Raw genomic sequence first — 27,962 nt, 5'->3', positions numbered from 1 at the left:
GTCTCTTAAACTTAACTTTCCTCGCTATCGTTTAAATTCCATACATTTACTCCCTTGATCGCTTCATGGCGGGGTAAAAAAAGAAGCATAAAAAACTTACCCGTTCCTGGAAGATGCGCAATTTAAGAAGTGTCCGTCTCGCTGAGACGCAAATTGAGAGCGAACTGCCTCTCACAGCTACAGCATGGGATACTGCTTCAGACTCGGTGGTGTGCACCTTTGGTCCGGCCGAGAACAATGCAATCATTGAGGTTAGACGAAAACGCCCCGAGATCACTTCAACAGATCCACTGTCCCCCGAGGCTTTTGAGTGTATTGCTTCCTGGGATGCTCCGTGCCCGCTGCCGGACCTGGCATGTGATCGTGTACTCGCCCTGCATTACTTTGCGGATAACCTGACAACCTGTCTGGTGTTGGAAGGAGGTGATATTATCGTTGTTCGCGAAGAGCCACTTGCCGGTGAAGACAAGATTGAAATCGTCGGCTCAGTCGATGTGGGAATCACGGCTGCAGCATGGTCACCAGATGAGGAAATGCTGGCTCTCACCACCAGAGCCCAGACGTTCTTGTATATGACCAGAGACTTTGAGAATGTGGCCGATATTACTTTCGCCCACAGTGACCTGCAATCATCACAGCATGTGTCAGTGGGATGGGGTAAAAAAGAAACTCAGTTTCAAGGAAAGAGAGCCAAAGCTCTTCGAGACCCGACTGTACCGGAAAAGATCGACCAAGGAATTTTGAGCAGTCAAGATGATGGCAGCACTACAATCAGCTGGCGAGGAGATGGGGCGTATGTTGCTGTGAACAGCATCGAAGCAGATACTCGCCGTGTGATCAGGGTGTACTCGAGAGAGGGCACTTTGGAGAGTGTGAGCGAACCTGTTGACGGTTTGGAAGGCGCATTGAGCTGGCGGCCATCTGGCAGCTTGATTGCTGGAATTCAACGACTCGAAAATCGGGTCGATGTGGTGTTCTTCGAGAAGAACGGACTCCGCCACGGCGAGTTCTCTCTTCGTCTGTCCGATGAGGAGATGAAATCATGGGCTTCTCGCATCCACCTTTCTTGGAATGTTGATTCTACTGTACTTGCTGTCAAGTTTCAGGACCGTGTACAGTTCTGGACAACGGGCAACTACCATTGGTATTTGAAGCAAGAGATCCCTCTCACGGTTGATACAAATTCTTCGCTTCCATATTCTTTCGAATGGCACCAAGAGAAGACATTGCGATTTGTTGCTGGCTCCTCAGGTATGCTATCCTTGCATGAAGAACAGAGCAAGAATAAAAGCTGATATAAACAGTCTCGATACTGGACGCGGATTATGTGTTTGATATCAACCATGGATCTACCTCCATTCCGGATGATGTTGGCGCTGTTGCAGTCATCGACGGGCGTAAGTATCCAGTCGAATCTGATTTGAAACATTACTGATTCACCTATTAGAAACTCTCAAATTGACCCCGTTGCGAATGGCTGGAGTACCGCCTCCCATGGCCCACAACGAGCTGACTTTAGAGTCCAAAGCCATTGATGTTGCATTCAGTAAATCCGGATCCCGTATTGCTGTCCTGATGAGCAACACACTCTCCGTTTACCTCTGGTCTCTGAAGAGCCGACCCGTTCCTGTTCCTATCCTCGAGTCAAGCTACCTGTTATCAGATGCCCCAGCCAGTCGGCCCCGGCAGATTGCATTCTTGAATGAGAATGAGGTATATGTTCTCAAGGACAATGGACCGAACTCAAGCCATATCGAGAGGACGATGCTGGACACCCGAACCACCGAGTCTGTATATCAGGCTGCAGACTCCGAGCAACTGGCATCGATCTTCGCCGGTATTGGACACCAAGCTCTGTGGTTCTCACATGCCCGCCAACCAGCCCATCCTGTCAGCTATTCGAGCATTGAAGAATCCTCATCGGGAAATCTTGATATTGCTTCATGGGGTGAGAGCCCCAATGTTGACAGCCATTGGGCCCGTGTTGTCTCTATCTCTGAGCATGAGGTATATCTATATTTGCGTTGTGTTTGGAGCTTTGTGCTGACTTTGATAGCGCGTTTTGATTGCAATGACGAGGACTGGCACCTTGTATGCCAACAAGCGAGTCCTTGCGAGGAACTGCACGTCTTTCCTCGTGACCCCATCTCATCTTTTGTTCACCACATCGGCACATCTTCTGAAGTTTGTTCATCTGAATCATGTGGATGGTAAGATTGATTTCTTTCGCGTCTAAGTTCTCATAAGCTAACATGGGGATTGCAGAAATGGAAGTTCCCGAGGATACACCAGAAACCGATGAACGGTGCAGAAGTATTGAACGTGGCTCTAGGTTGGTTTCGGTGATACCGTCGATTTTCGCAGTCGTACTCCAAGCTCCTCGAGGAAACATTGAGACTATCTTCCCTCGCGCTCTAGTATTGGCTGGAATCCGTACCTTCATCGACCAGAAGAAATACCGGTCTGCCTTCCTTGCATGTCGCAGTCAAATGGTGGATCTAAACATTCTCCATGATTACGCTCCTGAACAATTCATGGAAAACATCACTCTGTTTATTGATCAAGTCAAGAAGATTGAGTTTATTGATGATTTCCTATCGCGCCTGTCGTACGTCAATATCTAGTCTTATAAGGAACTTTTTTACTAACGTTCACATAGGGAGGACGATGTGTCACAGACACTGTACAAAGACACACTGAAAATATCCAAGAACGTATCGGCAGCTGTCGCCCAGCCGGATGGACCAGCAGTTCCCTCGGTGCCCAAAAATGGCAAAAAGGAGAGCAAAATCAACAAAATATGTGGTGCATTCCTAGCCGCTCTCCAAAACCGTGTAGATACCAATTTGCAGAATCTGATCACGGCGCATGTTTGCAAATCACCGCCTGACATGGAGGCAGGACTGGGACTTGCTGCAGGACTAAGAAGTAAGTACTCGGTTCTTTGTCCTTCTCGATAATCAAGAACTAACCATATCACAGTACAACATCCCGACCAGGCTGAAGATGCTATTGCGCACATGTGTTTCTTGACCGATGCTCACCGGCTTTACTCTCACGCATTGGGTGTATATGATCTTGAGCTTACATTGTTGGTTGCTCAACAAGCTCAGATGGTAAGACTTTCGGATAAGTTCTTGGCTATGTTATCACTCATCACTAACGAATTCTCAGGATCCTCGCGAGTACCTACCATTCCTTCGTAAGCTACAACAGCTCCCAGAGACTCGGCGGAAATTTGAGATCGACAATCACCTTTCTCGCTTCGAAAAGGCTTTGGTGCATTTGTATGCTCTCAATGCTCACGATGAGATTAGCGCATATGTCGTCAAGCATGTGTTGTATAAGGAAGCCCTTGAGCTCTACAAGTACCAAGCAGAGCAACAACGGGAAATCACTGAGCTCTATGCCGATTATCTACAAAGCCAATCGAAGTACAAAGACGCAGCAATTGGTAAGTGGTTTGGTCAGCGCAACAAAATGACAGCTAGCTAACTTTCAACCCCAGCGTACGAGTCTCTCGAGCTTTATGAAAGTGCTTACAAGTGCTTCAATCTGGCGCACAAATGGCGCGAGTCATTGTACTGCGCCATGATGGCATCTCTATCCGAGGAAGATCTAGCTGCTCACATCGACGGTCTGGTCACAACCCTAGTTGACGAAAACAAAGACTACGTCGCGGCAGCAACAATCTACGCCGACCATTTGCATGACATCGTGACAGCCGCACGACTTCTCTGCCGGGGATCGAAGTTCGCCGACGCAGCACGTCTCCTTACACTACACGGCAAACAGAGCATGGTTGTCGAAATCGTTGACTCTGGCCTCGCGGAAGCAATGGGCAACATGACCGATCTGCTTGCCGACTGCAGATCTCAGCTCAATGCCCAAGTCCCACGACTCAACGAACTCCGTCAGCTTCGCGCTGCCGACCCGCTTGCTTTTTACGGTGGTGACCCCACCGGTGGAGAGACGGGCGTGGATATTCCTGATAACGTCTCGCTGGCCCCGACAGATGCATCTACGCTTGCCGGTCGCTCCATGTTCACCCGTTACACGGGTAACACCGGTAAAACAGGCAAAACTGGAATGACACGTCATACTTCGAAGACCCGCCGGCGTGAGGAACGCAAGCGTGCTCGTGGTAAGAAGGGCACTGTTTACGAAGAGGAATATCTCGTCAACAGTATCCGACGACTCATTGAACGGGTTAACTCGAGCGTAGCAGAAGCCGAGACCCTTGTCGATGCTCTGCTGCGTCGTGGCATGCGTGAACGTGCAGCTGCTGTCGAGAAGGCATTGCAGGAAGTCTTGGCTATGTGCGCGGATTGCCGGGACGAGGTATTTGAAGTCCCTGCCCCCAATGCAGCGAACGAGGACCAGGAGGATGAAGATAATGATGTCGAGCCCATCAATCCTCCTGTTTACGGAGGAGGTGCCAGTGTCTTGAGAGAGAGTATAGCCATTGTTGAGGGTGGTGGTGCCGCCCGCGTCAAGGAGATCCCTATCGTCAAAGAAATGAAGAAGTCTTCTTTGCTAGCTTGAAGCAGTTGATGAATATACTGCGTGAGCCTAGCATCTAGACTATGAAATGAAAAATGAAAAGTTGCTTCGATTCCAATAATTCGCCCTACAATTATGTATCTTGATCTACATGTTACACTTGTATGACTTCCTAGCAACTTTCTACAAGTTATCTCAAGTGTCCCTAGGCTGTGTCCTGCGACTCGCGAATCATACGAGACCCCCATAACACAAATAGAATACCTTCCACAACAGCCTATTCTCAACAGAACTGCCGAACGTTGCCTTTTCACGGTGGGCGATATTGAGTCTTAATATTCACTGTGGACATTCTTTCACAGCAAATTGAGCGTGGTATACTTGAAGCTATGGTCACTCTAGTTTTGCTTTTGCTTTATCAAGGTGACTGGGATATTAGAAGTGAAGTATATATCTCTTGGTATGAAGATATTTTGATCTCGAGCGTCGAAGCTATCTATACACAGGTCATCAGGACAAATACTCAAAAGGTTAACTGCAAGTCTATGTTGCACAAGTGGACTATTATCATTCACATAGTAATATCCTGAAGCAATCAAGCCATACACTATATCCCGTTAAGGTAAAGTAGTACAATAGACACAGCTATCTCACTAGATGACACAAAACTGACACATATATGTTGTGCTTCTGTGCGTTCAAAGTATCCAGGATATAAAAAATGATTATATCCCTCGTCTGAATACTAGGACTGCAGCCAAGAAAGGATTCCACTCTAAGCAAAGCTTTTCCTTTTCAAGAACCGTAAGTGAACATTTCAAATTATCTATTAGCTGATATTAACCTCTTAATGTTTTAATCTAGATTATGCACCTCTCCATCTCAGCATATCTCACTTTCCTCGTGGGCCTCAGCACGCTAGCAACGGCCCAAGTGGCAGCCCCAGCCCGGTCTATCAAATGCGTTTGCAAGGGTATCATCGAGAATACTCAGTCTGCCTGTGTTGAGACTGGTGGAAGCTTCAATGCTACAGCCTGTGGCTTTCCGGGTTGCTGTGTTTATGCCAACGAACAAACTACGTTCATTGAGAATTGTAGGACACTTGGATATGGTTTTAAACGCTGTGATGATTGTCGTTCTTGTTGAGAATACGGGGGAGATATACGCCGGGGGAAGGATAGTAAGACGGATATTGGATGTGTAAAGTTGGAAGCGAACATTCCATTGATTTGCATTCCAGTATTGTGTCATGTCGTCATGGGCAATAGTATATATTATTATGGAGGAATGGAACCAGACGTGTTGCTTCAGTTTAAACCGAGAACCCACTGCCATGGTATTATTATGTTCGATATCACGAGGGAGAAAATAAGATATGGTGAACGGAATATCTGCATCAAGCTTGCATGGCCAACTTGAAGTGTCCGCACAAGAACCTGGGGTATCTTTCAAGCTGACAGACCTTCCAATGTTGGCCAGAATGAGAATACCGGTTGCCCGGTGTAGCTTATTCAAAATTTCTAAAGAGTGCTGAGGATCTCGCCAGTCTCGCTGACAAGGTGGTCTTCAACCTTGACAGGGCCCTCTCCGACGCCAGTCAAGATGACACGGCTCACACCATCCTTCAGAACTTCGACGGCGCGAGAGTCAATCTGATCCAAGGAAACACCAGCAGTGACATTGGCTAGTCTCTCGTAGAATACGCCGTCCCACCCTTCAGTGTTAGGGCCCAGAATAGCCTTGACGGTGCCAGCCACAACTTCAGAGTCCTTATCTTCATAGTAGATGACAGCATTTGGGCCAGCATCGAAAGTGTATGCACAAACCGTCCGGCCAACAACACGGTTGATGTCGTGCACAAGGCGAACGGCAGCACGAGATACGTCGTTCATGTAGAAGATAGGGGGCCACGAGTCGAGGCAAGTGGCGTGGAAAGTGTTCGAGTCTCGCATGGTAATCTCCGCAAACTCGTGGAAGTTGCGGGTTTGGATAGCGGTCTCAATGGCATCCATACGCTTGGGAACAACGTTCAGTACACGCTCAGCGAAAAGGGCCGAGGTGGCCACAGTGGTCTGCATTCCCTCGGTGCTAGGCACATCCTTCTTCTCGGCACTGACGACCAGAACAAGAGCCCGCATCTCAGGCCAGTGGGATGCCGGAGCAACTTCCTCAGCCAGGCTGTCGCTTCCGTCGGCAAGCTCACCCGTGCGCCATGCGACATATCCACCCATCAGAGAGCGGCAAGCAGATCCGGAGCCTTGGCGCGCAATGCGGCTCAGCTCCTGAGGCGACTGGGGCAGTTCGTAAAGGTCAGCGACGGCGCGGACCAACGCTGCGAAGCCAGCCGCAGAGCTGGCCAGACCGGCAGCAGTGGGGAAGTTGTTCTCGGAAACGATCCGAAGAGGGTGGGCGGAGAGCTTGGGGAGCGAGGAGTCGCCATCCTCAAGGGCCTTGCGGAGGGCACGAAGGCTGGAGATACAAGCGAGTGTCCGCTTGGAAGACTGGATGTCCTGCGGGCTGCCGTTCAGGTTCAGGGTGTCCGCAGGTGGGTATTCGACAGAGCAAGAGGCAGTGGTCAAGGTACGGAGAGAGCGCTGAGAAAGGGTAACAGAGAGGGAGGAGTTTGTGGGGAGGTTAAGAATAGTATCACGCTTGCCCCAGTATCTAAAATACTTCTGTTAAAACAGAACTATTTGGTATAAATGAGATGAGGGGTAATCAGCGGCATACTTGATGACAGCAATGTTTACCGGAGCGGTAGTAGTGGCCCTGTAAACAGTCTGGTTTGATGTAGACGCCATTTTTGCTTTGAATGAATAGAAGAACAAATTTCTAAAGAACTATAGGAGACACGAGGGGAGATTTACTACTTAGGGGGATTGTTGATTTGGCTGGGCGGTGAGGGGGCAAAATAATTTCTACGGCGTAGTTCTAGTTCCGCGGATGCGCCGTTCGTCCTCCAGTCATTGACCCCCAATTAGTATTCAACAATGGGAGCTGCAGCAAGTACGCCCTCCGCACCTTCAGTGGAGCCACCAGCAGCAACTTGTCCTGTGGACCACAAGACTCGTGAGATTTGGTTGCAACAAAATAGCAACTCGCCTCATCCTACTTCCGGTGTCCCTGCCGAACAGGGACAACCACGTGCCAAAGCACAACGACCCCTATCAACAGACCGCGAAGTGAGCACTATCCCTCGAGCTGGTGATTTCAGCTCAGCAAGTGCTTGCCCCGAGGCCAACAAGGGTTCTCCATCCCCGTACGCCGCATCGCATGGTAGCCCGTCCAATGCCGAATCCGAGACTGGCCGCGATGAAGCTACTGGAAATTGGATCTATCCGTCGGAGAAACAGTTTTTCGAGGCCCTGATGCGCAAGGGTAACACTCCTGGATCCACTGCCTCGGCCTCAGAGCTCGCGACTTCCGTAGCCTCCATTATCCCCATTCATAATGCCGTCAATGAACGCGCATGGGATCAAATCCTCGAATGGGAGGAAAGGGGCCCCTCGGCTGACCCTGGGAGCAAGAAATGCGGAGGCCCAAAATTATATTCATTCCGGGGACTTGGAGTCGATCCACAGTACCTGAGCCCGCGTGCGCGAATCAACGGATGGCTTGGCTACCAGCACCCATTTGACCGACATGACTGGGTTGTGGAGCGTTGTGGTGGTGAAAAGATCGAATATGTTATCGATTTCTACCAGGGCAAGCCATCGGAAGGCAATGCAACCCCATCAGGTCTGGCTGCCAATGCCAAACCCGGGAAGCTCAGTTTCTTCCTCGACGTTCGGCCCAAACTGAACACTTACGAAGGTTGGAGGCTGAGGTTCAACCGCTTCACAGGTCTATGAAGGCGTCATTGATGGTCGTCTTCTGGCGGAATATGCTTTCGCACTGCACATACAAAGGCGACAACGGAGCACGGGCAGTATTTGGGACCCAATTGGGTATATTTTGCATGTACAACACATCATTCTGTACGATATCAGGCTACAGGATTAAGAGACAGCGATGAATTAATGTTCTCCATTCCAATACACATCGGATTGGCAAGGAATGCGCAAATCAGAAATAAGAGAATGAAATGAAGCGAAAAGGTGAGATGATTGACTAACGGAAATGCAATCATGCAAGAGGGATATCGTGCGCATACATGACAACATTAAAGACGAAGACCGTGATGGTAGCCAATAAACAAGAACGAGGAAAATAAGAGAGATCTATCCGAGGACAATTGCAAGCACAATAATAGCAAGGATAACAGCAAGAATCACAAAGAGACAGCAGGCTCTGTTGCGCGCATTCTTCTGATATCTGCTAGCACTGCGCAATTCGACATTGGCGCCTCGTGTGTCCTGGGTGACATTTTGGACATTCTCGCTGATGATATCCAACTGCCCTCCTTGTTCCGTAACGATGTGCGCGACATCACGGAAGAGCTCGTTCAGCTCTCCCACACTTTGTTCAATGTTCCGGATCTCTGCCTCACGCTCGATGATCAAGGACTCTTGGAAGTCCACCTCGCCCTGGTTGGCCATACGGTGTTGCTCCTCCAATAGCTGCTCTTGTAATTGGACATCGTTGTCGGCGGACGGTTGCTCGCCCCCTTCGATAGCTGTACGGGCAGCAACTGCAGAAGCGCGCTGTTTCTCGAGTGCACGACGCTGAATAGTTTGGAACTCATCCAAGGTGGCCTTGAATTCGGACGATAGCTTCTGCTGTGTCCATTTCTGGGAGGGCTATAAGTTGGGACGTTAATAAGGAATTCTCGCTAGTGAATAAAATCAGATGGATCATACATTGACGTCCTCCCATGTCTGGACCTGTTTAATCCCTTCTCCTACATCCCTAAACCCGGTGCGGGTCTCTTCAAGCAGATTATGAACTCGCTCGCGCACACGCTCTGTATCGCGTTTGGTTCCAAGAAGGGCAATTTGGTTGGATAGGCGAGAGATGTTTGATGTCAAGGTAAATAGCTGATCTGAGAGCTGCTCGGCCAGATGGTCGAAGTCCGGATCGTCACGGTATTGCGGGTCTTCATCCCTGCGCATGGTGGTAGGCTGAGCCTCCAACGAGTTTAGCCTGTCAAAAGACATTCTATATGTAGTGGAAAAGCAATTAATGTGTGCTTAAAGTGAAGGTAGAAGAAGACGATACCAGATGAGTTATCTGCAGGTCCCTGCTGCCTTTGATAAGCCGCGTTGGTGCACAGACCGCCCTCACATGACGTACTATGCAACTACTAGGCTCGATATAGACTAGCTCCGGTGACAATGCACTTTGCGCCACATATCACATGACGAGACGTGGCTGGTGTGTTTTGATGCCTCAAAATATTCCCAGGTGGACCTCGCCGTTGATTCTGTCCGACCAGCTCAACACAATCAGCTGTCAGCCGTGGCTATTCGTCAACACCGTCACTAGCCCGCCAATTCCGTTCTCCAGCTCCCGGAGCTCTCCATACGACCGACATTCTGATCATGCTCTAATCTTCAACAATCTCATTCTCTTCCACGAGCGCATCCCACTCCCAAGCTGACATCATGGCTGTTGTTCAAACTCGGCCGTACAGGCGAATTTTGACTTCGGCCTTGCACCGAAGATTTGTCCATGCGTCTGCACTTTCACTTCTGGTCTCTTATATCATCGCAATTGCGATCGGAGAGAAATCGTCCTGTGAGTACATCGCAACCTTATTGGGTCGAGCCTCGAAGGCTCAGCTTCAAGTCCTGAAAGTACAAAGAACTGATAAAACTATCCTATGCAGTTTTCTGGCTATGGTTTCCCTTTGGTGGTTGCGGTGTTCGAACTGTGCTACTTTTCATATCTTCGCTCACCATTTTTGTTCTCCGCGTCAGTCAAATGCACATCGGCTCGAGAACAGCTAGCTCCTCGTTCGGCACCTTGACATCCTTTACTCTGTTACAAATCGCGCAAACCTTCGGCTGGTACATCTTTTCGGCATGGTGGTTCACTCTGATTTATGTATGGTCGTCTTCGAGTGATTCCAACCTCGAGCTTGTGAAACGGGGCAGGTGCGTTGAATATCCTTCAAATGACTGCGATCGGGACTAATGAGATACAGGCCACACGAGCGACCGACCCTGAACGAAAGGCCGATTTACCTTCATTCCTTCCATATGTTTCTAGCATGCGTGCAAGCAGTGTTCCACCTCTACTACGACTACGACCGCATTGCATTGCCCATCGCGGAGCAAAGCTCCAGAACAAATGACGAGCGTACCCATCCCGTACCGCCAACCTCCAAGTTTCTACAGGGTGCCCTGCTGCTAGAATTGGCAGCCGGGGCTCTCAGAAGCGTCACTGTTGCTACAGCGTCTCTCGTGGTATACCCCATATTTTTCAGAAGCTTTGCTTGGAGCTGGTCTTTGTACTTTGCCAAGCTCTTTTGGAGCTTCCCGAGATCTGCAGCCGAGCCTCAAAGCTTCATTCCCTCGATTTTCCCCTACTTCTTCTTTAGAACCTTGGTCCCCGGAGTGTTGCTTGTCCTCTCCTGGCAAACCGCCAACCTCTTCTATTCTGTGTTCATCGGCAAGGAGCCTTTGAAGCGGGGCCAGCCACTCACGACAGAAGCTAAGGATCCCAATGGCAGTCTTCTTAGTGGCCTCAAGGCGAAGAAGGAAGTTGTCAAGACTTTCGCGCTCTGGGAGCTCAGTCTCATCAGCCAGCGCGTTCCGGACCGCCGAAAGGCAATTTTCAATGAAATTGATCGCGAGGGTGGTTCGACTTGGTCCCAGGTTCTTGCTTGCACTACCAATGTAATCAAGGCCATCAACACTCGCATCGAGGAAAGCAAAAATCCCGCGCCTATTACCAAGCCCTTGCCGCAAGCCGAGAGATCCGAGCCTGTTCTTCAAACTCTCCCGCGACTTTCGGAACCGATCAAAGATGACCACATCTTTACTACTGCCCCGAAGGCTACTTCACGTCAGGACAAATTTGGCGATGCGTTTAGCTCGGCGGCTAAATCAATTGGTCAGTCAGAAGACTGGACTCCAACTGCGCGAGCCCGAGTCCGTGATGTTTTCGACCGGGCATCATCGGCAATGCTTAGCCCTGAGCAAAAACAGAAATATCTCGCCTCTGCGCAGAAGTTCAAGCTAATTACCGGCGGTCCCTCCACAACTCATAAACCCGAGGACATGAATCCAATTCTGGCACAGATTCTTCGTTCGCCTATCGGCCAACCTTTCCGTCAAACATACGCTCAACGCCTCTCTGCTATTGTTCTTGGCACACCAGAGTCCTCTTTATCCTTGATTGTAGATGCCGTGGAGTCCTTGACTCGACTCCTCGTTGCCAGCTTGGCCGAAGATCCATATGGCAAAGCTCAGGCCGATGTACCCTCAGCCGTGCGACTTTTGACCCAAACTACTCTCACCCTGGATGCATTTGCCCACCAGGGTGGATTGCATGCGCACTGGACCGATATCAATTTCCCGCCATCGAGCGATCCCCAGGCGCAAGCAGTTGCCCGTCTAGTTCCAGATGTTGAAATCGTGCTTGCTACACTTCGTGGGGGTCTCAAGGATCTACTGACGGCCTTCAGACCTTACTTGCGGGGTATCGGTATCGCAGGCAAGGATTTGAGGCTCGCAAAGGAGGCAGCTGGCATCGACGGGGAGGAGGTGTTATGATCTATGTCTCTTTTCTGCCGCAATTTTCTAATGCTATATCTCATGATTTCTCTTCACAAAACTTCATGTATTGCTATTTCTCGTCCTACCCTCTAGTCCTATCTGGATTGATATCAGTGGACAAATGCATGGTTAGGCGTTTTGTTAAGATGGGCGTGGTGGGTGTTGGTTGAAATGCAATATCAGCTTCAGTGAATCAATACAAGCTTTCCCATATTTCCATCAATGAGATCTTCTTGAATTCCAATTAATTTGTAAAGACTTCAACAGATCCCTGTCGGCGAGCTGAGATACCACTCTGCAAGAGCCTTGAACGCCATCGAAGTTTCCTCGGGGAAATTGTACAGCTTAGTAGTACGTAGGACGAGGGCTTGGTCGTTGAAATAGGACTCAAAAGCGCGGGCACGTTTGCCCATGAATGAGATTAGAAAGACCCATAGAGTACGGTAAGCGACTATAGGAAGCAGAAAGGAAAAATAAGAATTACCGGTACCTTCCTATGCTAAAGAAGGTTTACCTTCCCTAGCTGGCCTAGCATTAAGCGGAGAATTGGTAAGAGCTCCCCACGAAGAATTATCCCAGCCGTCATGTCAGTATCGTTGTATATAAAGGCCTTAGTGTATGAAATGTTTCCCACGAATATTCGTCATCCTGGAAGTTCCAAATCGAGGCTTATCATCCTGATGAAAATTCTTTTAAGGTTTGTAATAGCTAACACTTCCCATGCTATTAGACGTTATGATCTATTAGAGTGAGTGGTCGTCTCACTCTTTTGAGGTCCACGGAGGATATACACTCGTCGGGAACATATGACGACAAGGGGCCTGCTACTTTACGGACCTGTCGACAGGGTCCGTGAAATAGGTATCCTCAAATGCCAAAGTTGAGCGGACTTCATCAATAACATCCTCTAGCTCCAACAAGACTCTGCGGTCCCTGTAATCGTGATTCAGCAGATATGTTGATAAGACATGATGGATGGTGTGAATAGAGGGAGTTAGGAGATTTAAATTTGGCACCATAAGCGCCTTTTATCTCACTAGCTCTATTTCTATGAAGCATATATATAACCACGAAAGAAATGATGATCTAGAGAGTAATGTGGGGAAGAATGTCTATGGAAGTATGGATCACATGACATTGATTTCTCAATCAACACCAACCTCATCAAGTCCATCTACACTTGTTCAACACAACTCCAAGCAGCAACAGAAGCTCTAAAAACCTGGTAGCTTAGAGCAACCATTTTGCTTTAAAACTATGTCATTGACAAACGTCTACCATGTGCGTCGAGTCGCGGATACCTCTGCAAAAGCGTGTTTGATTTGCTACAAACCATCAACCAGTGTGATGATCACACCAGACAACAAGGTATGCAATCCGCTCTCAAATCTATAATTTGGTGTACACTATTGTTTCTTCACTTAATATCCCATTTTTCTATATGCGAAGTGGCTAATTCACCTAGGACTTCTTCTACGTCTGCCCCGCACATTTGCAAGACAAGAATTTCTGCTCTCCAATCGTCGATACAGAAGGCCAAGCAAAGCGCCTTAAGGAAGAGGGAATGGCCAAGGAGATCGAAAAAATAAAGAAAGAATATGAAGAAAAACAACGACGCAAGAAAGAGCGTCAGGAGGCCTCTAACAAGGATAATAAAGAGGAAAAAGACAAAGGCAAAGATAAGCCTAAAGATGAAGATAAAGCTGCATCTGATTCAAATGCAAAAGATGAAAGAGACAGAGATGATAAGGTTCGTGTCTTTCCGCAGCAAAGGAAATCAAGCATATACTTCATATGAACGTGTTGACTGATTCTCCCTGCCAGATCGCTTCTATCCAGAAAGGCTCTGGGACAGAGACAAAGTCAGATGGTTCGCCTCGAATCTTCTCCTTGCACAAGTATGTGGTGATATCGTGCTCATGATAGTAACTCTAATGGCGAAACAGGAATTTCTATCAGATGCGCATCGACCGGCTGCGCAACATTGAAATGACGAAACGCAACCAGGAAAGATTAAGGCAACCTTCACTGTTTCCGTCTGTACCGTCGGGAAACCCTTAGAGATACATTCGCTCATATACTTTGGGCGTCAGTATGGGTAGTTCGAGATACAAACGCTAGATTGGTTCGCCCATCACCCTTTGCCGATCTGGCAAGCACACCGAAGATCTAGGCGAGGGGAAGGTGATACAAAACGAAGGCATGTCTGACAATTAATGTCTATGACTTTGCGCAGCATTTTTTATACTCCCATAAATCACTGATTATCGAACCATTTTACTCTGTTTTGACAGGGTTATGGAGAAGAACAGACGCAAACGTACGGAAATATCATAGAAGTTTTATTTCCACATCTATACATCTTCTATTCCTTAGGACTTACCACAATTATCCGCGAGTCATATAGTCCTCCGGCAAAAAGAAAGCTCAAAGTCATAGACGTGGTATTGGCCCCGGCACGGGGCAGACACATTCAGCCCTAGAACTCATACAACATATGTAAAATGGGCCTCCATTTACAAACGGAATTCTGATCCTGCAGGATGCCGATTGCAGTAGTGAAACCTCCAAGCCGGTGACCCGCTTATTCTTAGCACACATTTTTCTACGAGGCGTCCAACGAGATTACGTTTTTTAAATGAATATCCAGCCACTCTGGGGAACTACATATCCCAGATCGGAAATTGAATTTCTATTTCCTGCCATAAATGGCTCGGTGTCACGATACTCTTTTCGTGTTGCATGACCTGCAGGTGTGGATACAATAAGCACTAGTTAACTAGAGTGGTCCACGAACCCATCATAGGAACTGCACCAGCCCTAGTAGGTAGCGTACTCGGTTTGTTCCTGTGCCCTTCGATAGAGTCACTAGCTGTATATCTGCTGGCCTTAGGTTTGTGTATCTATGTGATGCTTGAACGAACTCTTCGTGTCTGTAGGTTGCCATGGCACATGTACCGATCTTTGTACTCTGGTTTCCGTATCGAGACTTATTCCAATTCCTCTTTGTATTATAGATATCGGCTGTGCACTCGCACCTAGCTTTAATCGTCATCTCTATAATTGTCATCTTTCTCGTCATAGCTACTAAGTTATGCCGTCGTTTACGAATGTACGAGGTCATCTCAATGCGAGTCCATATATACATAGCCCGGAACATAGACAACTATACCCACAATACTTTAAGACCGAGACAGACATGTGGAATTCAACTCCAATTAAGAATAAAGATACCTGGAAATGACAATTTATAATTATTGGAGAATCGTAACTCGAGTCAAGTTTACCGATTGAATGCTGCCTGGCAGTCTAGACGATGAATCGTGCTGTACCAGACCACGCGGCCAACTAAACTAGCGCCTTGTATCTAGAAGACTTATATACAGTGCTATGATAAAATGACGAGAGTAGGTAGACATGATTATAGTTACCTTGTGTATAGATTACTCTGTAGTATATTGACCGATACTCCTACTCATGTGAGTATAGTAGTTACATGGTATGGACGTGCTTTATTTAGCTAAAAGTATCCGGCAGCCTATAATTAACTAGTTATCCAGTAGCCGACTAATTCAAGATGTCGATGAGACACTAGGCTTTTCAATCCATAGATGCGCAGATATCATACAACGAAGTAAGACTGTTGTAGTCATAGTTACTATTTTGAACGGCTCTTATAATATAGATTAGATATAAATAAGCCACTATACTCCTATCATCCATTAATCCCAGACAGACCTGAAACAAAGTTAAATGCCAGCGCTAAAACCGCATCTATTGATAAACTATGTAACAATGATGCGAGTCTTGGAAATGGTATCTGTGCATTTAATAAGCCAAGCCAGACCCCCTGCAAGGCAATGTGCACTGCCCACCCCCACAGAGAAAGGGTTGCCAATCACGGTATAGGTTTGGCAAGTACGTGCCGTCTAGTTAGCTTGTAGTGCGTAGGGGCACCAATGAGAGGTGGCAGACTAATTAGATCTACGATTAGCAAGAACTACACGACTAAGTATGCTATTAGCGATGTATATAGTACTAAAAAACCCAATTAGAAGACAATATAAGGTCTTCTTTGAAAGATACAAGATACAATAACCAATACATACCAGACAGATACCCGTAATACCAATACACATACCGATAACCAATCGGGAAACCCAGGAAACAGACCCGCTTTGCACAGCCTCCTTCTGCTTCAAACCTTGGAAGTCGAAGGGGGGGAAATGAATCGGTCAATCCCAGCGTCATTGGCGTTACGCTGATCCTTAAAACATTCCTCAAACTGACAGCGCTTCGGTGAGTGGGGCCACTTTAGGAAGAAACATCGAAGTAAAGAAACTCTGGAGCGAAAAAGAGGAAGAAGAAGATAAGTGGAGTATGCGTTTGCGTGGATCTACCCTTTTGTGGGCTTGGTGAGAAACTCAGGGTTGTGCTTGGCGCGCGATTAACTACCATTTTTGTCTTGGCTGGGCGTGGCTCGACTCGCCGGGAATAATAAACACGAGTCGAGACTTTGGCACGTTGGTATGCGGTGCAGCCCTAGGGTAGGTTGGGTAAGCCGGTCCCGACTTCAATTGGTTACCATGTACGATTCGAAATAGGGCTTTGGGTCTGTCTCATATCGCCGATGCTGTATTACTCTCTATCTTTGAGTTTGTGCAAGATGCAGGTTTTGATTTGTGGGACATGGCTCCTAACCAACGGAGGGTGGTGAATACGGATCACAAGATGGATGGCTAGGTACATGGTGGCTTGAGGCGGACATGGCTTGTATGTTTGGGATGAATTGATATCATAAGTGCTGTACAGATCAGCAGGGGCATGTCCGCTGGCGTGCCACCTAATTCTTGCTTTGTAGATCGCTGGATGGAGCACGGAGGGATCTCTTGTCGGATTCAGCGGCTTGTCTAGAAAGGTCGCAGTGTGCTCGAGCCTCACTATGCCATTGTCGCTGCCTGTGAGTAGAATGGAATGAGACAAGGCAGTCATATTCTTATCGCCAGCAACAATGTTCACTCTCCACGTGGGTAGGAGGTGTTCCCAAAGAGTAGGTGCCTCAATTATGACCCAGCTGGCAAGAAATGTTGGCTTCCAAGGGTCCCTCAGGTCCGAGCTCAGATGTACCACATGTCACTGACGACAAGGCGCGTGAGCGCCCATGGTTGGCACACGATCATCTAGAACCGGAAAAAAACCATAAATGAACCATAAACAAATGTAAGTTGGAGCTGTAAGCTTTCATAACTCGTAAAACTATGTATGCATGTATGGTGTTCATCATTCATCTCAAAGATTGCCACGCCCAGAGTCATTAGCTGGCAGGGCCCGCATTCCCGGAGGAAGACGGATGGCAGGGTTAGCTCGAGCCATGTTGACCTGGTATGCGATATCGACGCGGGCCTTGGTCAGACCGATGGCTGGCACGACCCAACCACCACAGCTGCATCGAAGACCCTGCCATGCAAACTTGCCGACATTAGACCCGCAGACAGGATTAGGGCAAGTGAGACGCCCGGAGAGGGGGGCATCGTCAGGATGGGCGCCGTATGTTGTATCCGCGCCAGCATCAGTTCCATCCTCAGATGGGAAGAGACTCGGACGCATCCAGGTCAGAGGGTGGAGGAAGACATGCCCGCAATCGGCAGTTGCTGAGGACTTGGCGGTGTTTTTCTTTTCTTCTTCATGCGGGATGATGAATGGAGTCGTTGCCAATTTGGTTCTGTGATGGGTTTAGTTTTACTGAGTATGGGTCTGGATCTTCAACTGCGGAACTAACCTGCATTTCCGACATTTAATCTCGACGGTTCGACCGGTAGGGTCTTGGGATTGAACGGGCTGTTCATCTTCAAACCGCACAGACTTCAACTCTGGGGCACGGCCACACGCTACACTTCCTTCGACATCGCGGCGATAAAGCCAGCGCTTATACGATGGGTGGTCAGTGACCTCATCTGGGCAGCCCATCTCATGGTACAAATTTAGCTGTTCCATGAAGCCATCGTTTGGCTCGCATAGGGGCCTGCTTTGGCGGATCAGCGCAAGGGCAGTTTGCGGTGTGAGTGCTGCTGGCTGCCGGTGGAGCAGGTAGGCGATGCAAATGGCCGCGGAGCGGGACTTCCCCATCGCACTAGATCATCACATTAGCCAGTGTACATCTTTCCATGATAAGCAAGACTAGGGGCAAGGCTTGTGGTTTCCAGTAAAAGGGTCGGGCCAACGCGCATCAGAACCTTTTACGGGATTCTTCAGCCACGTGTAGATCGCACTTAGATCGCACTTGATCGGAATACACAATGACGTAGGAGGCACAAAGCCACTCGAGAATAGCGTTCCGCAAGAGGAATAGGAACGACTGAAGAGCCGGGACAGACTTTCCGCCAGTAAAACTGAAAATTTTGCTTTTTGACTCACCAGTGCACGAGTACACCTCCACCAGCGTCTAGGCCGGACTGAATAAACTTGATAGCGGCGGGGATTTGCTCCAATAAATTTTCATCGTCGACATCGTCAAGTCCTATGGAAAGATGCTGGTAAGACTTAAACGTCTCCATTTCCTCAGCTGGGTTGAGACGCAGCACTGAGAGAACATGCGAGATATCTGCACGTGCCAATGCTGCTTTGTTTTTGGCGCTTAATATGCTACAATGGCGCGTTAGCAATGAATAAAGACCGCAAACTAGGAACTGGCAGTTCCATCTCCAGCCTCAGCTCCATTTTAGAAACAACTGGGCAAGGATTGTCTGTTAGCGAAGTGAGACCAACCCTCCGACATAGATATTGTGGCCTTTTATTTGATTCATGGCCATTTTGAGATATGGTGGCTGCAAATCGACAGCAGTAAGATGTTCTGTTGATGGCGACAGAGAAATACGGAATTTAGAAGCTCAGCTCCAGTGCCAGTTTGATAACTTGACTCTTTTTTCCTCTTAGATCGCAAAGGCGGAGGTTGAGCCTCGGCGCTGCCAAACTCAAAAAGTCTGATAGGGCAAGGGTATGACAAAGCAGGTGACTTTGATGCCTCAGGCAATATATCTTGATTTTCCGATTTTCCGATCTAGTATAGTTGTCAGTTGATTTGAACTCCATTATTAGTCCTCGAAGATGCACGAGTCAGTACAACATAAGTACAGCTGTAAGAGAGTGTGGATTTGTATACAGCGTGGCACTTTGGTGGTCATCCACTATGAGGATCTCCCCCGCTCTACGGAGTAGGGCTGTCCTAATTAAGTAAATTAAGTACAGGATTACAGTGTCTACGTTGTAGTGAATCTCTTGGCGGGAGGTTACTACCACGCTACAGTGATTCATCCTCTACCTATTCTGTACCAAAGACAAGTTTAATAAAGTTTCAGGCTCCATTATGTATGTATGTATTTCCTCGATCGTCATCGTCAAGTCAGTTGATATTCTAGGCGTTAACTTAGTACGGATGACGGCGGACTAGGTAAGCTACACAACTGCATCGAGCGTTTTCGCATTTTTCAGTGACAGGCAGCAATAACACTTAGTCCGTCAGCAGAGAGGGGTTGACGGATTTCGTACTCCTTAGTTCGGCCGCCTTCGGCTGACATGCCCAGTCTTTGCCCAGGCCGTCAGCAAAAACCAAGCCCTGCAAGAGCCTGTGTATTGCTGCATTGTACTCCGTACCTCCTGAGGCGCAGGCAGCTTAAGCCTTAGAGGGCTGCAGCCTAGAAGCGCGTGTCACCCCTCTAGTCAATGTGATGCGGGACGAGCTAGCCGTTTTTATATACTCCGTATGGAGTACGGAGTAGCGAGGCCGTATATGGCTTCGTCCCCGTTTATGGCTCCATTCCTGATCAGTTTAGGTCCAAGTTCCCCGCGGTAAGCCTAACTAAGCCTAAATCTAGCTTCCTTTTTTGTTGCCCCGTGAGCACCCCCCTTGCAGTTTGCGTAGCGAATCATATCATCAGCTAACGACGTCAACTGTTTGACCTTTGTTGGATGTAAATGACGCTCGGAAAACGCTCGGCTAGACTTCTTTATGATTTAAAAGTCTATCTGTGCACGAAACACCTGGAACTACCAAGCAATTATAAAATCCTGATGTCGAGCTACCTGACGGTGCAAGCCTGCCTGTTGGAAGAAAATCATTACTGCGTACAGACTAAGATGCTTGATCAGAAGATCCGATCGTCATACGCGTGATAGGGCTCCAGGGGTATACATATAAATCTCCCACCCGATTATAGCCCACATATATAATTGTATCAATGTAGACTAGAACTGAAGTCTAAGTACAAGGATGGATTGCGGTATGAAATATACATCATTTAGCGATATTTCCCAAAGAAGAATCCAAAAAAGAGATTTCGTTCTCGAAGCTGATGTGGAGCACAAATCCGCTTACTCAGCCCTGCCCCCTGCAGGGTTTGTTCCAACGTTCTTATTTCTCTTCTCCCCATTCATCGCCAATACCTAGGCCATTTTCAGTGATTTTTCCAACCAACTTGCATGCAGCATGTCTTCCTCGATGGATATTTGATCATACCACGAGCGTCAAGGTTCACACCCCCCTACGCCCAAATGACAGGCGGACCGGCAGTGTGGCAGTGCATGCAATGCCAGGCGCCAAGTGGGGGCGCTAGTAAATCAGTGGGTCGAAATGTCCAACGACTGCATCGTCCGCTTTTTTTATGTGGAGGCAAAAGAATGTTCCCTAATGAATGTAGGGCCCCCGAATTCTCCGAACGCACAAGATCTCGTGTATATCCATCGTACCATGAGTTGCACATGTATCGTACAATGTACATGTACTTGCGCGGCAATTCAGGATTCAATAACCCCGATGAACCGGGGGTGTTGTCGCATGCGCCCCTTGGCCGGGAGATATTAAGCCTAAATGCCAAGAGTTCCAAGCCCTGGTGTATTCTCACTGGTTGCCAAGCTGCACAAGATCGTGCCAATCTATACTTCAGTCTCCCAAGGACTCGGCGGGATTGCGGTACCCCTCTCTATGAACAAGTTTCGATTCTAGAAAACTATAAACCATGGTTCCTAGGTGTTTCTGTCGTTGTCGGGGCTGGGTTGGTCTCACCGAAGGACCTTTCACCTTGGCGTAGGGCTAATAAAATTCAAATTTTGTCTTTTTTGGCATGAGACTTGGTAGAAGGTGAGATTAAAGAACGTTATATACATCATCCGCTGGGTCGCATTGCGAGGCGTCCAATATACGAGAAACCCCCACCTATCCGCACGGCCATTCGGCAATGTTCTGGTTGGCTTCCATGATCCCGTCAAATAATGTGAAGACTCCATATGGGGTAGGAAAGTGCGTCACATAGATCAGCAGGAACTGTTGGAACTTGGAACTTCTGGGCCAGTCTATTGATTCCCGGTTATGGACTGGACCATATATTGGAGCTATCGAAGTGTATCGGATATCTACAACATACGTAAAGCAAAATTACATGTGTTAACGCTAAGCCTTGTGCCCTAAGAACTGTTGTCATTCCAACGTGGCTTTCCACGCGAGATCCAATGAGATAATTGTATATAATCTAATGTTCAATTCGACCTGAATACCCATAACTGCCATATGTACCCCGTAGAATCAATCCATTGGAAAATACACAACGTCCGTAATGGTATGTAACAGCCATGACCCATATATCCTCGATACATACATATACGCCCTTCCCACGTCACCCAAAGGGCAGCCCTGGCCCTGCCTGGCCTGCCTGGCCTGGCTTGGGATGTTTCGATTCTTTTTCTTTTTCTTTTTTCTTTTCTTTTTCGCCTCTTCGTCTTTGATTAGTTGAAACCTTCAAATCTTCATTTTTCCCTTCTCCCTTGAGGATGAGATCACCTCAACTTGCCCCCCTCTCTTTGCCTGAATTGGATCCAATCGCTTGCACCGCCCGAATTCCTACCCGATACGATCTGGGCGCATTTCAATTCTCACCTTTTTTCTTTTTGATTTGACCTTTGGTTTTGATCTTCAGCTCCAGCGCCAGCCGGCCTTTCCTTTTGCCCTTTTATTTATTTGGGCTTCAGCTAGTGGGGTGGCCATACTTAGTGTGTGTGTATTTCTTTATACTCAAATACCGGGGCTCCATGGCACCATTCTAACATGCCTAGTTCTAGCTGTGCTATTCTTTTCTATTCCCCATTAAACATGTGTGCATCTCCCCATTGAGTTGCAGTGTGGCCAATTTCTATGGGACACAGACCCGGTTCTCCGTGTGTCACTTGCGGGAAAACGTTTCATCTTATGAGGCGAATCGCCGAACAAGGGTCCCGAGGTAGGTCTTCTTCAGCCCTATTCTTCCTACTTTCCTACCCCGGTCTTTTATTATCACGTCAAGCCCACTTTCAAATCATCTGACGCTCAAAATAGACTCACAAGACTTTTATCACCTGCATGAAGTCCTCTAACATTGTCCTATAACTACTCTTCGACTCAAGTAGGCAGAAGCTGGACTTTCTGAGAAACTCTTCCTCGGAGTGTGAGGCTAGTGAACGGCCCGCTTAACAATCTGAACTGGTTTCACGACCGACATTTGCACTCAACTGGATTGGGTTATTGCTGGGATAATTGAGATCTTGATTCGACCTGCTTGTTCCGATTTATATCAAGCTCGACTCTTCTGCTTTACTGGGTTTCTCAGCTGGATGCGTGCCCATCTTGATCTCGATTCCGGCTCTATGTTCTGCGTCTAGAATGGACCTTCGATTTTCTCAGTCGAGCTTCTATGATTTCAGACAGCACAGACGCCATTCCGAAAGATCCCAATACGCTATGCCCGAGCTGGCCCTATCATCTCACGGCCCGTTACCTATAGCCCCACGAAATAGAGCTACTATGAAACCTGCGCCTCCGCCACTTCCGCCCCCATCCAGAATCCCCGCTTTGGAGATGGGCCATGACCCCGGCTGGCAGTACGCAAATCCCCAAACTCCGACTTCTCTACCGTCTATCAACCCGGGCTCAAGTTTGTTCGGAGGTCATCGACGGCCAGTACCCGCCTCGCAGGGTGATCCAATGCAGATAGATGAGTTAGAGGGGAGGCAGGGAGCTCCACTCTCGCGGAACCCTGAAACTCAGATCCAGATCCAGCCACCGCCGTCAGCTACAGACGGATTTCCAAATTCTATGTCGATCATCCCGAATCCGACAGGTCCAGTGTAAGCGCACTTAATGCGCGAGGAGTGCGAACTACTCGGTTTCGCAGTACCGCGCTTTTCTATATCTGACCCTTGCTAACACATTGATAGTTTGAGTGGCGAGCGCGAATTCTCACTGCGCAGTGTCAAAGACTCATCAAATGCCTACGATCAACATCTATTATCCAAAATTGGAAAGCCTCAAATAGCAAAACCTCCATCCCCGGGGGGATCTATCAGTCTCGGAGACAACCGAAATTCGCTCTCTGCACTTACAGTTCCCTCACGAAGCCCAAGCAATCTGCCATCACCCGGGCCTTCAGAAGGGTCAACGCTGGATGTGAAATGGCACAACAGCCCTCAATCCGGGGGCGTTTCTCCCAGGACGAATGTCAACTGGAGAGAGTATGTCGAAGGCCGAAGCCCAAGCGTGGAGAGCAACGCACCATCAGCACTGGATTACGACCAAGGATCTTTCCGACGCCGCTATCGTGGAACAACGCCCCAGCGAGAAGATAGCATCAGTCTACCGAGCCGATCGAACCGTGGAAGCTATGACCAGGGCGTGTTTTCAGATATCGAGGGAGAGTTTTCGGCCGATGAGCCGGCACCCCCACGACAATTCATTCTTCGAGAGCCCACACCGCCGTATCCGGATTCTAGACAGGGCATGAAACGACGGGCATCCTCACCTCCACGTGAGCCGATAAGCGACGATAGACATACCTTGCACATCGCGACGAGTAACGGAGACTTGTCTCAGCGAAGACTCAGTGGTCATCCGTTCACTAACACACTATCGGTCAACCCCAACTATCCCGCGAGTCAACGAACCCTCTCAACCGGCTCGTCCTTGAGCATCCGGACCTCGGGCTCGTATTCGTCTACGTTGTCTATTGGAGGTAGCAGTATGACCAGCCTTTCTCCGTACGATCGGCCGTCTCCAGGTGGTTTTTCACCAAGCTCCGACCTCGATACTTTCCACGAGAAATCAATCCTCAACCCCAGTCCTCCTGCGGCGCTATCTCACGCTACCCTTTCAAGATTCCCAGGGCCTGCGTCGTTAGAACCGCCTGCGACGGATTCCACTGGAAAGATGTCTGTCCCGACCATTATGAGTGTGCCAAAGCCAGCCACGCCGAAGATCGGCGGGCTTTTCATCTGCGATTGCTGTCCAAAGAAACCCAAGAAATTCGACAGCCCAGATGGCCTGCGGTAAGTTGACCGAGACGTCTTCATTTATGATCCATACTAATTTAGACAGTGCACACGAGATGGAGAAACAGTACGCATGCGCCTACTGCAACCACCGCTTCAAGAACAAAAACGAAGCCGAGCGACACCAAAACTCCCTCCACCTCCGACGCCATTCATGGTCGTGCGCCGCGCTCGTGACTTTCCAAGCAGCATTCCACCCCTCAGGCGCCCAGGCCTGCCAGACCAGTGCCGGGGCTGCGCGTGACACGTGCGGCTACTGCGGAGAGGAATTCCCCAATTTCCCTCAGGCAGACTGGGACCAACGATTCGAGCACCTGACCACCGTGCACAAATTCGGCGAGTGCAACAACGCGAAGAAATTCTTCCGCGCAGACCACTTCCGACAGCATCTGAAGCATAGCCATGCTGGCACGAGTGGAAAATGGACTAACATCTTGGAAAATGCTTGCATGAAAGAAGAGCAGCCGCCGGAGCCTCGCGAGCCTCGGGGACCGAAGGATAAAGCTGCTTCTGGCCCCCAGACCGGGTCATTGACGACCAATGCTATCTCGGAAGTTATTAGTGAGCAATGACAATCAATAAGTCGTGTCTCCCTTGATCGCGGATTCGCTCTTCCTTGTAGCATCCGGCTGCAAGACGGTTTCCGGCAAACGGCTCTATGCTGTTAATTACATTCGCCAGTTCATACTCCGGGGTTGGATGATAGTCCACCCTTGTGGCATCGTCTACTCTTTTTGGATATCGAGACTCTAAACTCATTTGCATTATATTTGCAATCATGAGTATTAAACTAGAATTTTGAATCTCCACCACATACCTGTTCATAAAAAGACAGCATCACCTCAACATCAATCAACAACAATCTCACTCTCATCACACCCGGGACATTTCTCATCTCACAAACAAAAACACCAAAAACAAAAGGCCTCTCATATTCATACTAGAAAAGGCAAAGTGAGACAAGACATTTAAAACAAAAACCCACATAAGGCCGAAAACAAGCCTGAACTCACGACCCGAAACGAACATTTTTGAAACATTTCCTTTTCCACGGAAAGAGAAAGGGGGGAGGGAGGGCGAAGGGAGTTTATAGTCGGGACTGGGATCTTTTTTTCAGGATTAAAAAAAACCTCTGTGTATACCCCGGTTGCATTGCATTGCAATGGGCAGGATTTTCCTCATATCATTCTCATCTCATCTCATCTCATCCCATTTTCTTTTTAACATGGAGTCGGTTTCTTGGTTGGTTCTTCGACTGGGTGGACTGGAATACAATACTGGATGGAATACTTGCGTTCGGTTTGTGTCTATTCTGGTTTTTTGGTGCTGTTCTTCTAGGCTCTTATATATATTCCCCCGCCTGTTTTATACATACTTTGGATGGATGGAACTGTGAGGCGAATGGAGGGGCGTTGTATATATATTCTTTTTCTTTTGCATGGTAGCCTGAACAAAATATGTGGCTTTATGCCTTTTTCTCTGGTTATTTCGATTATTTTTAGGATCTGATATGAAGTTGACTTTTTAGTATTAAATGAACTGCTCATTTTGATGTGCAGATACACCTAGTGAGCAAGTAGGTAATGTTCCACTAGTTAGAGAACAAAGTAAAAGCACAATTATTCAAACACGAGACTCTTAAACCCATCTAAATCTAATAGAAAAAACAGCCTGGCCCAACCCAGGAAGGAAAACAAGAAACCAACCAATCTCCACCTACTCAGTAACACTGTCCTTAATACTCCGCAGCGCACTCAACTTATGCTGAGGATCAATAGCAGCAGCCATCTGCGCCCGACGCCGGGCATCAGTCCAAACCATAAACTCCCCATATCCCTTCGGCATAACATGCACATCCTTCTCCACAAGGAAAGTATAGTTAAACATGCCCGTTGACTTCTTCGTGCCGTGCTCGACATCCCGCACCTTGGAGTCAACACGCACCTGCACCTTGGTGTACTTGGTGCTATCGCCCTCGCGCTCCTCGGGCTCCGTGTACGCAACCGTGGCGCGCAGGTACAGCACGCTGCCTACGGGAACGGGGTTCTCGAAGGTGCTGGGGTCGAGGGCGACGAAGTTTGGTCGCGCGTGTGCGAAGGACGCGGCGCAGCAGAAGGCCAGCTCGAAGGTCTGTTTTAGTAGGAAGCCGCCGAAGATCATGAAGTTGTGGCGGTTGCGATATTGGGGTTGCATGATCATGGCAGATTTGAGGACGGTCTCGCCCATGAATACCTGGTTTGCGGGGCGGGTAATTGGGGTTTGGGGGTCTGGGGAGGTTAGTATTTTTGCGTAATGAGTGATGTAATGGGCGAGAAGCGCTTACTTAGGTAGGACATCTCCTTCGTCCACATTGAGTGGATCAGGTTACTCTCTTCCTCGTCTGGTGCTTTTTCCAAGAGACTGCGTGTGCGACGGGCCTTCTTGGCCTGGTAGTTCGCTTCGCCCTTTTGGAAGAGGCGCTTTTCCTCTTCGGTTTCAATGATGAGAGGAGCTATGGAGACGGGCCTAGTTGTCTGTTAGTTTGTGTTTTGTGTGTACCATGCCATAAGAGGGGAACGTACTTCTTGGTAGCAGGATCCAGAGAGACCATCGTGAAAGCACAAGTGATCAAGACATCTTCAGGCTTCGCCGGCTGTCCTTCCGGGCGGGCCTTATTGACCTGAAGGGAAATTTCCAGACTGGAGCGACCTGTCGCATAGGTACATTGGCCGCTGAGCTCAAGGTCACAAATTTCCATCAGCGGATTCTCAATGGTGATCCGGTCACAAGCCGCAGTGACAGTAGATACACCGTCACCCGTGTGACGGTAAGCAACGATACCAGCTAGGGCGTCGAGGTCCATCAGAAGCGAGCCCAATCTAATCGCAATCAGTCAACTGCCCCTTTGATATGTGGCTATCAAATACGCACCGAATATGCCCAGAGGAATTGAGATAAGAATCCAAAAGCCATTTGTCTTGCGCCAAAGGCAAAATCTACTAACCAGTTAATACCAACGGGTTCCAACCCCACAATATAAAAAAATCATACGCACAGCACTGTAATAGCTATCCGACATCTTCTTCGGCGTGACATCACGCTTAATGCTCTCATCCTCATGCGGGCCAGGCTTCTGAGCCTCGCGCATTTGTGTCAACGCGTCGATCCACGGCGTCTTGACGCGCATGGGCATCCATGTTGGCCGGGCCGCTGCCTGCGACGGCGTGGAGTGAAAATCCTGGGTGTTGATGCAGGATGGCTGGGCTGCGACTGCAGCTCGCGCGGGCAGCGCAGCCAAGGATTTTGAGCGAGCGAGCGCTGATCTTCTACTGAGGCTGAACATTTTGATGTCGAAAGAAGGGGGATTAAAAATTAGATAAGGATGTAGATATCGGTCGATTGTACTCCGTACTCAAAAATGACGATGTTCCGAGGCTCTGACGTTACGGATGTCTCCAGTGACCAGGACAGATT

The 27,962-nt window shown here is 48.5% G+C and overlaps 9 protein-coding genes across 9 annotated transcripts; 5 read left to right on the top strand and 4 right to left on the bottom strand.

Annotated features, from left to right (window-relative positions):
• Window positions 1–113: 113 nt before the first annotated feature.
• On the top strand, window positions 114–4,545 carry N7518_007533 (Elongator subunit IKI3; the record flags this gene model as incomplete). Its single annotated transcript, XM_057188460.1, has 9 exons — window positions 114–1,251; window positions 1,305–1,397; window positions 1,448–2,007; window positions 2,057–2,210; window positions 2,266–2,608; window positions 2,660–2,928; window positions 2,983–3,116; window positions 3,175–3,454; window positions 3,509–4,545. The coding sequence occupies 9 exons, from the start codon at window positions 114–116 to the stop codon at window positions 4,543–4,545; spliced, it is 4,008 nt and encodes a 1,335-aa protein (XP_057040163.1).
• A 1,478-nt stretch (window positions 4,546–6,023) lies between these two features.
• On the bottom strand, window positions 6,024–7,304 carry mvd1 (diphosphomevalonate decarboxylase MVD1; the record flags this gene model as incomplete). The annotated part of the gene is made up of 2 exons (XM_057188459.1): window positions 6,024–7,167; window positions 7,234–7,304. The coding sequence occupies 2 exons, from the start codon at window positions 7,302–7,304 to the stop codon at window positions 6,024–6,026; spliced, it is 1,215 nt and encodes a 404-aa protein (XP_057040162.1).
• A 189-nt stretch (window positions 7,305–7,493) lies between these two features.
• N7518_007531 (cytochrome c1 heme lyase CYT2) lies at window positions 7,494–8,354 on the top strand (the record flags this gene model as incomplete). Its single annotated transcript, XM_057188458.1, has 1 exon — window positions 7,494–8,354. One exon carries the CDS (start codon window positions 7,494–7,496, stop codon window positions 8,352–8,354), a length of 861 nt encoding a protein of 286 aa, XP_057040161.1.
• Window positions 8,355–8,723: 369 nt separating this feature from the next.
• On the bottom strand, window positions 8,724–9,599 carry N7518_007530 (SNAP receptor PEP12; the record flags this gene model as incomplete). Its single annotated transcript, XM_057188457.1, has 2 exons — window positions 8,724–9,242; window positions 9,303–9,599. The coding sequence occupies 2 exons, from the start codon at window positions 9,597–9,599 to the stop codon at window positions 8,724–8,726; spliced, it is 816 nt and encodes a 271-aa protein (XP_057040160.1).
• A 447-nt stretch (window positions 9,600–10,046) lies between these two features.
• On the top strand, window positions 10,047–12,161 carry N7518_007529 (nucleoporin NDC1; the record flags this gene model as incomplete). Its single annotated transcript, XM_057188456.1, has 3 exons — window positions 10,047–10,179; window positions 10,271–10,538; window positions 10,589–12,161. 3 exons carry the CDS (start codon window positions 10,047–10,049, stop codon window positions 12,159–12,161), a joined length of 1,974 nt encoding a protein of 657 aa, XP_057040159.1.
• A 1,260-nt stretch (window positions 12,162–13,421) lies between these two features.
• Window positions 13,422–14,225, top strand: N7518_007528 (AAA-ATPase Vps4-associated 1 family protein; the record flags this gene model as incomplete). The annotated part of the gene is made up of 4 exons (XM_057188455.1): window positions 13,422–13,532; window positions 13,630–13,914; window positions 13,989–14,062; window positions 14,111–14,225. The coding sequence occupies 4 exons, from the start codon at window positions 13,422–13,424 to the stop codon at window positions 14,223–14,225; spliced, it is 585 nt and encodes a 194-aa protein (XP_057040158.1).
• A 3,228-nt stretch (window positions 14,226–17,453) lies between these two features.
• Window positions 17,454–18,973, bottom strand: dspC (dual specificity phosphatase YVH1; the record flags this gene model as incomplete). The annotated part of the gene is made up of 4 exons (XM_057188454.1): window positions 17,454–17,886; window positions 17,944–18,294; window positions 18,579–18,806; window positions 18,930–18,973. 4 exons carry the CDS (start codon window positions 18,971–18,973, stop codon window positions 17,454–17,456), a joined length of 1,056 nt encoding a protein of 351 aa, XP_057040157.1.
• Window positions 18,974–22,848: 3,875 nt separating this feature from the next.
• znfA (putative C2H2 finger domain protein) lies at window positions 22,849–25,081 on the top strand (the record flags this gene model as incomplete). Its single annotated transcript, XM_057188453.1, has 3 exons — window positions 22,849–23,312; window positions 23,403–24,506; window positions 24,556–25,081. The coding sequence occupies 3 exons, from the start codon at window positions 22,849–22,851 to the stop codon at window positions 25,079–25,081; spliced, it is 2,094 nt and encodes a 697-aa protein (XP_057040156.1).
• Window positions 25,082–26,225: 1,144 nt separating this feature from the next.
• On the bottom strand, window positions 26,226–27,831 carry N7518_007525 (putative acyl-CoA thioester hydrolase; the record flags this gene model as incomplete). Its single annotated transcript, XM_057188452.1, has 5 exons — window positions 26,226–26,776; window positions 26,833–27,014; window positions 27,071–27,367; window positions 27,420–27,484; window positions 27,544–27,831. The coding sequence occupies 5 exons, from the start codon at window positions 27,829–27,831 to the stop codon at window positions 26,226–26,228; spliced, it is 1,383 nt and encodes a 460-aa protein (XP_057040155.1).
• Window positions 27,832–27,962: the final 131 nt, after the last annotated feature.

Source organism: Penicillium psychrosexuale (genome assembly GCF_028828465.1).
Source record: "Penicillium psychrosexuale strain IBT 29551 chromosome Unknown utg000004l, whole genome shotgun sequence".
Taxonomy (NCBI): domain Eukaryota; kingdom Fungi; phylum Ascomycota; class Eurotiomycetes; order Eurotiales; family Aspergillaceae; genus Penicillium; species Penicillium psychrosexuale.
The sequence above is the reverse complement of the archived record's forward strand: the minus strand, read 5'-3'. Positions and strand labels throughout refer to the sequence as shown.